General features: G+C 38.2%; 1 protein-coding gene across 4 annotated transcripts in view; it reads left to right on the forward strand.

Annotated features, from left to right (window-relative positions):
- Nucleotides 1–12,398, forward strand: part of LOC139949082 (rho GTPase-activating protein 15-like) — a 36,199-nt gene extending 23,801 nt beyond the window's left edge. For all 4 annotated transcript variants that reach the window (XM_071947487.1, XM_071947485.1, XM_071947488.1 and 1 more), the window contains 9 exons: nucleotides 2,976–3,155; nucleotides 3,756–3,854; nucleotides 4,209–4,301; nucleotides 5,835–5,940; nucleotides 6,670–6,795; nucleotides 9,057–9,236; nucleotides 10,380–10,517; nucleotides 11,095–11,200; nucleotides 11,803–12,398. In XM_071947487.1, coding sequence (XP_071803588.1) covers nucleotides 2,976–3,155; nucleotides 3,756–3,854; nucleotides 4,209–4,301; nucleotides 5,835–5,940; nucleotides 6,670–6,795; nucleotides 9,057–9,236; nucleotides 10,380–10,517; nucleotides 11,095–11,200; nucleotides 11,803–11,974 — 1,200 coding nt within the window. In that variant the 3' untranslated portion in view covers nucleotides 11,975–12,398. The remainder of the gene's footprint in view (nucleotides 1–2,975; nucleotides 3,156–3,755; nucleotides 3,855–4,208; nucleotides 4,302–5,834; nucleotides 5,941–6,669; nucleotides 6,796–9,056; nucleotides 9,237–10,379; nucleotides 10,518–11,094; nucleotides 11,201–11,802) is intronic.
- Nucleotides 12,399–12,620: the final 222 nt, after the last annotated feature.

Below are 12,620 nucleotides of genomic sequence, written 5' to 3' on the forward strand. Positions count from 1 at the left end.
TGAGAGGGCAAGTTCATTTTCATTTTGCAAAGGGCACTTCCATCGGAAAAACTTAAACTAAAGTCTAGAGGAAACTTTTTATGGGGCACCAAGGCCAAACCATGGGCATCAGAGACCATTGCCTCTATGGCGCCCTTCATGTTATTCCAGGCCTGGTAACTGTTGATCATGCTGCATTTGTGTCTAGCAAGGTGCCATCCAGGTAACTGGGTAACTTTGGCCATGCTTTGTAATTCCCAGTCATCACCCCTTTCACATCAACTACAAGCTGACAGCTGAAGTGTAGCGATTTCACTCCTTGCATGAATCATCTATTGTCATTGGTGGTGGGTCATGAACTTGTAACATGTAGTTGGTGTTGTTCTATGTAATTGGTGGAGGATTATGCATTACATTTATGTGTGGCATTTGAAAACTTGTAATGACTGTCTTTAACCATTTGAAGTGATGTTGTTTGATAGGGACAATAATCAAGTAGGATTTGAAACTTTGCATGGTGGAAATACGATACGGTGAGGTTTGTGGTGACAGTACACCATGTAATGACTATATCTTCTAAATGAGTTGGGGTGGTTCTGCAAAAGCTATGACTGAGATTGGCTGTTACCAGCTTTGTATTGGTATCCCCTTGTGAGAGTTTGCCAAGTTCCTTGAAGGGAAGATGATCTAAACAAACAGAGAAGCAAACAGCCCAACAAACAAACAAACAAACAAACAAACAAACAAACAAACAAACAAACTGAATATCAGCCAGGGCATGCTGGAATCTCTGATGTTTTTCCTTCTTCAAATACACAATTGTGGCAGTATCATTCTCTCTTATTCCTTGTTTGTCCAAGAGGACAAAGGTCTTAAATTTGGAAAAAGGGAGACTTAGAGCATGAAGACCAGTACCCTTTCCCTGTGTGTAGTTGGGGCAAACAAAGACAAGTACAACATCACATGTAGAGCTGCCAAGTCTCCCTGATTCTGCAGAAAGTTCCCTGAAAACAAATTTGAAAATATTCCTGATTGTAGAAACTTTTCCCCAGAAGTGGATGGAAGTAATTCTAAATATCTCCCTGTTGTAGAAAAATGATTTGTAAGTTCTTTCATATTTGTGTATCTGTTTGCTTTTAAGACTGACCGATGTTGTTGTCGTCGTCATTGCCTCAAATCCCAAATACTCATCTTTAAAGATTATTCTTGGTGCTTTGTGAAACTGTACGCTATTAAACCATTGTAGTACTTACCGACTGCTAACACTGGTTTGGAAATAGCTCTAGCAATGCAAAGGTTGTGGGTTTGAATCCCTTTCGAATGATTTGTCTGTGGATTCTTGTCACAGAACTTGGGGCAAAGTGCTTATATATATATGTGTCAATGTATGTAAGGGTTAAAATGATAATATAGTAATAATAAGATGTTCAGAGCGCATTTCAGTTCTGGGAGAACTCTCAATGCGCTTTACAAATAATAGGCCCTACGTAATAACAAAATACAAATGTGTAACCTACAAATTAATTTTAAAACAAACTAAACCATGTCTTCTATGAATTGTAGGGACTACATGTCTGTGTGGTAATGGCTTTGGCTGTTGCTATATGGACATCCTGTACTTCAATACAAGGTCATATTCATGTGACATTTAAGCCGTAGCCGTAGCTGCAACTGCCAATTCGGACATGGCCTTTGTTGGTATGAAAACATTTGAAACGAGATGTACAATTTGTACTTCCTTATCCCGGTTTTAAGAAAGGAAAACTATGATTAAAGAGTTTGTTAAATAAAAAGGTAATGTCACAGAAACCTTAATAATCAATGCCTTTTATTAATTGTTTTGATCTTATTTGTTTTTTTATTGATCCAACACCTAGCAGGCTGCTATAAATCTCTTCTACTATGTTTTAAACTTACATACCACTTTTAACTATAACCATTAATATTTCCAAATCATCAGCTTTTCCATTTCTGAACATTCTATATCTTGTGTTTGTCGCTATCACAGCAGAAACTGCTTCTGTCCTTTTGGTTGCTCTCTTCATTTCATTTGTAGCGGTAGTAACATTCCAACAAATGCATGCACATTTTGGTAATTCAGTTCTATTTTGTGAGTGGGAATATATGTATATTTTTTTTACATTTACATTTAAAACTGATTAGTTAGATGTACGTGTATTCATACACTGGTGTGGACTTACTACAAAAGTACATTGTGTGTTGTTGTTTCGTACAATCGTTTGAATTTTAATTTTTAGTTTATAAATTGTTATTTATACTTGTTACATTTTTATTTATTTATTTATTTATTATTATTTTTTCTCCTTTTTTTTATATATCATTATTATTATTATTTTTCTTTTTTTTTATTATTATTATTATTTTTTTTTGGGGGGGGGGTCTTTATGGCAATGAGGGCAGGAGATATACCGAAACTTGTACTTATCTAACGTACATGTATATCTGAACAAACAAACTTTTTCAAACATTTACAAGATGCAGTGGAAAAACCTAGGGTAGTCTGAACATAGGGTTGGGGGAACATAGGGTGTCGGAACATAATTGTGTGTAAGAACATAGGGGTTTCGGAACATAGGGGTGTTAGAACATAGGGTGTCGGAACATAATTGTGTGTCGGAACATAGGGGTTTCGGAACATAGGGGTGTCAGAACATAAGGGTGTCAGAACATAGGGTTGTTGCAACATAGAGTTGTTGGAACTTAGAGTTGTTGGAACATAGTGATGTCCTAAAATAGGGGTCTCTGAACATATGGGTGTCGGAACATAGGGGTTTTGCCATGTTGGGGTGTTGGAATATACGGGTGTCGAACATAGTTGTACAAACAGATCATGCGTGCAATATGTATTCAAGCTTTGAGTTTCCGTGTTCTTTGTTTTCATTTGTGAAGGAAATAAAACAAATAAATTTATAGTTCTGTAATAGATTTATACATGTACTTAGTAGTAACTCTGACTTGCTTTGACTTTCTTAAAGAATGTCCGTAGACACTCTGAGATCGATGCAGGTGATGTACACCCTGAGACGGCCAGTAGCGAGAGAGAAGGTGTCTTGCAATATGTACGCATCGGAGAGTCGTCGCGGAAGGTCAAATGGTTGACTGCCTACGCTGTGATGAACGGCTCAGCGTTGGCATTCTACAAAGATCAAAAACTGGTAAATATACAACATTCCCCTTAAATGGTGCGCTGGCCAAATGCCAGTTAAATCTCTAAAGGACCAGCTGGCTAGTTGATTGATTGCCATTTAAGGGTTAGGGTACTTTTTGTAAGACACCAAACACAATGTCCACAGATTTACATAAAACTTAAAGATGATCACTTGAAGATAATGATGGAGAGCTTGTATTTAAAAATAGTACTTGCTGAGGAGCAGTAGTTTTTGAGAAATAAGTAAAACATTCATGAATGATTTTAGCATTGTACAATGTTCTCAAAAACTTGACGGCTAATGAGGCTGAAACTTCAACAGGTAAATTATAATACGTACATCTTCATTCACAGTGAGTAGGAATTCAGGTCATTGCCAAAAACTAACTCTACAAAAGGTCTCAGAGCCATTTAAACATCTGATTTTTCATATTGCTTTAAATTACATATTTGTGTGTGAAATTGAATGACTGTTTCAACTGAAGAGAAAAATAGCAATATTGCAAAAGCCTGTGAGTGAAATATGTTGGGGGTTTTGCCGAAAATGTCCAGAAAATCATATATAAATAAAACACTGTTTATAATATTTGTTGTTATTTTCTTGCAGCGAGCTGGGACAGCAGATATGAGGATAGATCTATGGGGAGCAGAAGTAACCTTCAACAATGAGAAACAATCAAAACACTCTAAAAGGAATTATATTGAGGTAAAGCGAGTCCATTTACTCACCTCCCGTAACATTGCAACGGTGGCTAGTGTTTAATACACCCCCCCCCCCTACACTGACAAACGACAAACCCATTCCACCGACCCCCCTTCTGCAGTGACTGAAGGTTCTGTCACAAGCTTTAATGTAGGCGCGTGGAACGCAGGATTGCATTTATCTGTTGACTTGTGGAATGATTTGTAAATTAAAAGTAATAATATTGTGTTGATTGTGCACCACTTTTTGATATTTCTTTAGGTAGGATTTGAAAATTTGCTAGATGGAAGTATTTAAGAGAGGTTTACGGTAACACCATGTGAATATATCTTTTTTTTTTTCCTATCTTTTTGTTAGTTACATGCTGATAAAGACTACTGGCTGCAGGGTGATTCTGATGAAGAAACTCAACTATGGTACACAGTACTACACAATGCAGTACGCTCAATGGTATGTTAACATCTCGCATACATTTTATGTTCAGGTTCCTCAAACTAGCAAATATGATCATGGAACGAGCTCACTGTTTACTGTGAACTCATGCATGAGGCGGCCATCTGTGAACACTCTATTTCCTAGTAACTTTTAGTTCATGATAACGCAACAACTTTTAATTCATGATAACAAAACGATACACACACTGGGGTTGATTTCACAAAGAGTTAGGACTAGTCCTACAGGACTAGTCCTAACTTAGGACTAGTCCTAGGAGAAACACAAATAGCATGTATAGTCCTAAGTTAGGACAAGTAACTGGTCCTAACTAGAGATAAGACTAGTCCTAACTTTTTGTGAAATCCACCCTGGTACTGCAGACCATCATATCGCAAACTGTTAATTATTTATTTTATTCGTCATTTAAACAAAGCATACAGAGGGAATACATAACAAGTAAACTTGGCCCCCAAAAGCTGATTAAACTTGGCTTATTTCCTGTGGGCCCTTAAAGGGAAGGTATACGTTTGGTAATCAGTCATAAAATTATTGCCAATAAAATCTTTGGGTTGGAAGCCTACAGCAGCTTTCGGTAGAATGAAGCCAGGGTTGTATGCTTCGTTTTTGAAAGGGCAAGGGCACCAAGGCATTTTCTCTTTGGCAAAGGGCACCCTATGAGGAAATTGTAAATTTCTACTGGAGCATTTTAAGGGAACCAAGGCAATGACAAGGGGCAACAAGGGGCAATGACAAGGGGCAACAAGTATCAGGCCTGTGAAGCATTTGAGAACAATCCACTTTAAAATATGTGGGTTGTGTAAAAGAGATCGGATGATAGAAAATGAGCCAATTAAGAACACACTCTGTGGTAGTGAAGTTGAAAACGATACAATCTCGGTGGTCCAGTTGGTATGACCCTGCTCTAGAATTGCAAAGGTCGTGGGTTTGAATCCCACCCGAGTAATATGCATGTGATTGTTTTCACTGAACTCGGGTTAGTACTGAGTATACAGTGCTAACCCACATCGATGTTTATGGGTAAAAACACAAATAAACATTCTTTATCCCAGAGGTAAGTTTAGCATATATTAGATACAATGAAAGCTAAAGTAGAAGTCCTGACCGATTTTCTACCTTCTGCCCAGGTAGTACTTAAAAAGAAGGACAGTTCTTTTCAGAACTGAAAAGTCTCCCGATTTCAGAAAATCTACTCCGCGGTAGTAGAATATAAAACAAGACACAGTTCTCTAAAGAACACAAATCTACCTGGCAATTACATGCAGATATACACATAGTGTTACCGTAAGCTAAATAAATATTAATGCTAAAAATAGTTAATGGCCTGACGTCTCGAAGGATAAATGACAACACAACAAGCATGAACAGGTAACTAAGTGAAACATAAGCAGTCTAAATAAATATTGATAACCTCACCATGCAATGCCACAAATCCCATAGACGTTGTTATAAAGAACAACCATAAGTAATTGATTAGTCATTAAATGGATGTTGAATGTCAAGATGTATTTGTTTTGTTTTATGCTTTAGCCTGCTGCGGCCCAGCATCCAATGAGGAGACAGAACAGCTTAGATGGCGCCTACAGTCCTTCAAACAATGGTCCTAGTCTACGCCCTACATCACCAAGACCACCAAGTGAGTATCAATCATACAGGCATGCAGCTCTTTTGCGGATCCGTGGTTTTCCGCGTTTCATAAAACAAAAATCTGCCGTTGCGATAAAAACTGCGTTGGATGGACAAACAAACAAATCCTGCTGAAAAAGGAAAAAACACAGTCCAGACACAGACAATTATTGTGTTTAAAGGCAGTGGACACTATTGGTAATTACTCAAAATAATTATTAGCCTAAAACCTTTCTTGGTGACGAGTAATGGGGAGTGGTTGATAGTATAAAACATTGTGAGAAACGGCTCCCTCCGAAGTGCCATAGTTTTTGAGAAAGAGGTAATTTTCCACGAATTTGATTTTGAGACCTCAGATTTAGAACTTGAGGTCTCGAAATCAACCATCTAAACGCACACAACTTTGTGTGACAAGGGTGTTTTTTTCTTTCATTATTATCTCGCAACTTCGACGACCGATTGAGCTCAAATTTTCACAGGTTAGTTATTTTATGCATATGTTGAGATGCACCAACTGTGAAGGCTAGTCTTTGACAATTACCAATAGTGTCCACTGCCTTTAAGTCTGTTACAACATCAGGGCAGTGGGCTTTTTTTTGTGGGACATTATGTGACTTGTGACTTGACTTGACTTGAGCAAAAATTACTCTCAGCTTGACTTGACTTGAAAAAAATTACTTGATTATAACGCTGTTGAATATTGAATATTATTGAACTATTTCAACTCCTTCATTTACAGAGCAGGAGAATCTTATTGAGATTGCAAGATCCAAAACAGACAAGAATAAGATCAAGAATAAACTAAAGAGTTTTATCAGCAGGAGACCACCGATAGAATCTTTACAGAAACAGGGCATTATGAAAGGTATGTTACACCCCTTTCTCTCTCGTCAATACCTAAAGCAGACATGCAACTCTTTTTTTTATATATATATATTTTTTTTTAAAGCCTTGTATATGAAGGCAACAACACTGTACAATGTACAACTACAATAATGTAAAATAAGCCTAGTACATGCTTACAGTGTACCTTAGAGCATAATAAACCTCAACATTTTCTAGGGTACCATTGTGGGTCTAATGTCCCGTGGCGTTTCGGCTGCCTCGCTCGGCACTTACGCTGTCCCTTCGTAAACTTTCCTTGTTTTTTTTAACGGGCAGTTGCATGCCTGCTAAAGGCAGAGATGCCAACTCTTCTGGATTTCGCGGAAGACTCCTGTTTTTGACATCAATCTTCCGACGTCTTGCAAGCAGTCAAAATCTCCCGGATCCCAACCTGCTAATGAAAAAAGTAATACAATTGACGAATTTCCAGACGATTGAGCAAATGTCGTTCACCAAAGCGCAACGGATCTATCTATTTATTCCTCACCGAGTCATCATCGCACACGCTAGCGCAAACCTGCATCGCATATAATTTACACGGCTGTTTACAATGTATCTGACATCCCAATTTCACAAGCAACCAGTCTAACACAATCCATTTAATAACATTGGTTGTCAATGCCTAATATGGTATCGCCGGTTTAGTGAAAAATAATGGTGAATGAAATGAATCTTAGAAAATGTTTATGAAGGAATTGGCCAAAATAAAGATGTAAAAAAGAGTGCTTGAAGCGAGATAAGATGAATTTATAAATACCTCAGACAGTTTCGCTATTCCTATTGGTGGAGAGCGCGTCACGTGGGTGTGCATAAACCTTTGTTTGCACGTGGGTGTGCATAAACCTTTGTGACCGGTAAAAAGTGGTAATTCATGGGCGTGACACGCGACCTTGCACCTGTTCTTATGAGACAGTTTCTTCATTCCTATTGGTCGAGAGCAACGGCTGAAACGGTTGTGCCACATCACGCGATACGCGCGACGCCTACATCATTCCCTTATAAGGAGTTGTTTACCAGAGGGCGGCGGAGGGCTTTACCATTTCATAGCTGGAGGGGTGTTGTGTTGAAAGAAATCATTTAACAATTATAATTTTTGCATTCATTTTACTTTTTGACCAAAAAGTGATGATGTTTTTGACCGAAAAGGTATTTATGAATGGGAATCAAAGTGTGTTGAATCAGTTTTCAACTACATGTAGTGGTTTAAACCCGCCAAGGCCTGGTTCTTGATAATTTACCTCGACTTTGCCTCGGTAAAATTATCAAGAACCAGGCCTCGTTGGGATTAAACCACTAGTTGAAAACCTCTTCACCAAACATTGATTCCCTTATTTAAGAACTATGTCCCCAAATGTAAAAACTAAAAATTTTGGGATGATTTGTTGTCGACTGTCATCTTCTTTGAAATTAAAATTAACTTTCTTTTTTAGTAACTGGTCTTTTAGTAAATCGTTTACGGTTTATATATGAATAAGATATGATTTATCAATATCTTATCCATAAAAACTGTTTCATTGGGTTAACCACCAAAAGGGGAACCCCTGGCCAATTTTTTGGTTTTTAATTAACTCGTTTCATAAGGCATGCAAGGCTTGTAGGCTAATTCATGACCTGTTCGATAACTCAATTATGGCCTTCACACCGAAACATGTGCAAAAAGAATGCAAAGCATTTAAAACATTAACGCAATATTCTTTAATAAGGGAATCAATGTGTGGCGATTAGGTTTTAAACTAGTGGTTTAACCCACCGAATTCTGGTTCTTGATAATTTCACCGAGAGACCGTTGAGATGAAATTATCAAGAACCAAGATATCAAGAATGGTGAACGTAATCGCAGAATTCTGTGGTAAATTGGGCCCTGGTAGATTGATAGTAACTTTAGAAAGTGGAGTTGACTTGCACGAAAATACATTATGAATTGTTTCGTTTATATCGTTGCGGTACCCGCTGCCAAAACATAGGATTCGAACTGCCTCTAGCTCCTGGGCAATCTTGGTAGTCTAGTTGCTAAGACACTGCTCTAGAATTGCAAGGGACGTGGGATCGAATCCAACCCAAGTAATACGTGTAGGCCTATGCGTGTGATTTTTGTTTTCTTTTTTCACAGGACTCGGGGAAAGTGCTGAGTATACAGTGCTACTCACATCGGTAAATCACAACCAAAATAAATATTCTTTATCCCTGATGCGAATTTAACATATATTATAAATTATGTTTTTGTTTTGTTGATTTTTACAGAGGAGAATGTGTTTGGTCGACATATCCAAGCCCTATGCAAGCAGCAGGGTACACAAGTACCTCGCTTTGTTTCTGATTGTATAGCATTGATTGATAGCTGCGGCCTAGAGGTGGATGGAATCTATAGAGTCAGCGGGAACCTGTCACTCATTCAGAAGCTACGTTTCATGGTGGATCAGGGTACGGGTAACACTCACTTTCTTAACCCAGGGTTCTCCACACGCGGTTTTGTCTGGGCGCTGAGCAATTGCCGGTCGTGCAGGAATGGTTTGTGCAATCGACTTATCTATTGTGTATGAATAGTTTGTGCAATTTGCCGATAGTGTAGAAATAGTGTGCACAATTTGCCGATAGTGCATTAATTATTTGTGCAAATTGAGGAGAGTGCAGGAATGGTTTGCGCAATTTGACGATGGTGCAGGATCGGTTTAGCGCCCGAACAAAATTTAACCTTGTGGAGAACCCTGCTTATCCCTGCCACTGTGTGACCAGTCAATATTATGTCTATAGTCATCGTCATGTACAACTTAGAGAGAAGAAACTGGATTAGTAATTGAAACAAAATATTAATTTTGGATTTACCACTACAGTTAGCACTGTATACTCAAAACTTTCACGAGTTCTGTGAAAAAATCACAGGCATATTACTTAGGTGGCATTCGAACCCACGAATTTTGCAATTCTAGAGCAGTGTCATACCAACTAGACGACCAAGATTGCCTGGTAGGTAGAGGCAGTTCAAATCCTATGTTTTACCAGCAGGTACTGTACCGATTTTATAGATGTTAAGTTTGAAAAATATATAGGAATGATTGTTAAATGGCTGAGTGGTTTAGAGTATAAAAGTCAGGTTCTGATTGTTTAGTCACCGGAGTGTGGGTTTGCATTCCGGTCAGGACACTTGTGTCCTTGAGCAAGATGCTTTACTATAATTGCTTCTCTCCACCCAGGAGTATGAATGCGTATCTGCAAGGGTAGAGGTTGATATTGTGTTTGAAAAAGCCTTTGAATTGCTACGGTTGTCTGGGGTTGTATACTCCCCAGGGAGCTGAGAAAGATTAAAGTAACGTTTTTGGCCCAATTTTTATAATCATTAATTCTTTGTTTTGTTTTTTCTTGTTTCTTTGTATTGTTTTTGTTATTGTACAGCGCTTTGGTCTTTGTTAAAGGCGCTTTATAAATATCTATATTAGTATTATTATTACTATTATTATCATTATTGAGAAAGTCAAGAAATTTGAAAGCCAAGTGATGAGTTTTCTTTTACCGACAGAAATAGCTGAATGTAGCTCATACATTTTTATTTTTTGTCCGTGTCTACAGAGAAAAAGGTTGATTTCAACTCGTCACCATGGAAGGAAGACATTCACGTTATAGCAGGTGCTCTCAAGCTGTACTTTAGAGAACTACCAGAACCACTGCTTACATTTGATGGTTATGATAAATACATAATGGCAATGAGTAAGTTAATAATAATAATAATAATAATGATAATAATAGTATTGAAGTCTTATATTATAGCGCACGTATCTATCAACAAGGTACTCAAGGCGCTGATTATATACAAACTTTCAGAAAGATAGGTTATTGAAGTGATGAATTCTGAGACCCTATTATGTAGCACCTTATAATGGTTTAAAATGTGCTACGGCGCATTTAGCAGCCACAGCCAGGAACACCGGGGCAAACCCCTTCTTTTTTCAATAAGTGCACTCTCATGCGTTACACAACACACGGGACCAACAGTTTTAAGTCCCATCTGAAGGATGGAGCAATAGTTAAGTGTCTTGCTTAAGGACACAAGTGTCACGGCTGAGGATTCAAACCCACACTCTGCTGATCAGAAACACCAGGGGTCGATTTCTCAAAGAGTTAGGACTAGTCCTAGGAGATATACAAATTGCATGGATAGTCCTACATTGTAAGTTAGGACGAGTAACTGGTCCTAACTTAAGATAAGACTTGTCCTAACTCTTTGTGAAATCCACCCCAGAGTGTAGATATGGCAATGCTCATTGTTGTTTCTCTTCTTTGATAGAAATACCTGATCATAAGTCCAAACTACGAGCTTTCCAGGAGGTGACTTCATCTTTACCCCGGATTCATGTGGAGACGATGAAAGTCTTGTTTAGACATCTCGACAGGTTCGTCATATTTAAGTTCAGTCTCATGGGTCAAATTTCTTAGGACTGCTTAAGCAGAAAAGTGTGCTTAATAGTTTTCCCTCAGCAAAACTAAGCAGAGTACCAATCAAAGTTTAGCTGGTAACCTATTTCTGGTGAATAGTTTTGTTTGTGCTTGGCTATACTTTTTAAGCAGAAAAAATAGCTAAGAATATCAAAATTATGCTTACCAGAATAAATACCATGTCATGAGTAAAATTTGTGGATGTTATTCGGCTCACAACTGTTAAGCAATATTTTGTGCTTAAGCGGCTCTATGAAATTGGGCCCTGACGATGACTAGAGCAAGCTAGTCAAAACGTTGAGATCAATAAAGAACTCACTGCGCTGCAGTAAAGTTAAAAACCGGATAGTCCTTTCGTAGTAGTTAACAAGTAGGACAGTTCTTTTCAAAACTCAAGTATTCCCCTGAATTCTGAAATAAACTCTGTGGCAGTAGAATAAAAAGCAAGACCTAGTTGAAGGGAAGGGTGAAGCGGATTGAAATAGCAACATTTTCTCCACATCAAAAAAAGTGTGTTTCAGTTTTGTGTTTTGAGTTGGTTCTTTTTCTTGTCCTGCAGGGTCGTCCAGAACAAGGATAAAAATCGGATGCTTGCGCAGAATTTGGCCATCGTGTTTGGACCCACTCTAATGTGGCCGAGGAAAGAGAGCTTCAATGTGGCGTTGTCGATGGTCTACCAGAACCAGTGCATTGAATTCATCATAAATGAACATAAGCAACTGTTTAGATAAACAAAAGCTGTGGACTAAAAGCCGTCCCTCGTATGGAACCCAGAGTTGTAAGAGGCTATTTGTAATTGTTGCATCATAGTAACCTGACTATTTGTGTAGCCAGTATTATTGAGGTAAGGTGGTTTCTGAATTTGCGGCTTCAGCTGAGGCTGTTGCTAAGGGTGTTGCTAAGGGCAGCCTATATGCTTTAATACAGGCTCAAGCGACAATCAAGCCGCAGCCACTAATTTGGAGACGGTGATGAAGGAGAATAATGTGATGTCCCGCGTATATGGAAGGTGGTCCTTTAGTTCTTGGGTTTGATATGAATAACTTGTAAACTTTGTTATCCATTGGATCTAAAGGATTTATATTGAGTGTAAAAATTTCATTATTTTTTATTATTGGAACCTTCTTTTGAAGACTAGTTGTTTTTTGCTGGAAGGAGTGGGGATGGGGGGGGGGGGGGTGGGGTGGGTTGTATATCACTGTATGTAGATACTCTTATGATGCTATTGAGATATTTTGGCAAGCTACTACGAAGAAGGATTGAGGAGGTTACAGTTTGTATGATTTGTATATTTCAGAATTTTTCACATCTTACTGATAAATATAAATGACTCTAACAAGCCATCTTTGTACTAAAAAGAAAGTATGTATTAGGGGA

This window comes from Asterias amurensis, chromosome 16 (assembly GCF_032118995.1).
Source record: "Asterias amurensis chromosome 16, ASM3211899v1".
Lineage (NCBI taxonomy): Eukaryota > Metazoa > Echinodermata > Asteroidea > Forcipulatida > Asteriidae > Asterias > Asterias amurensis.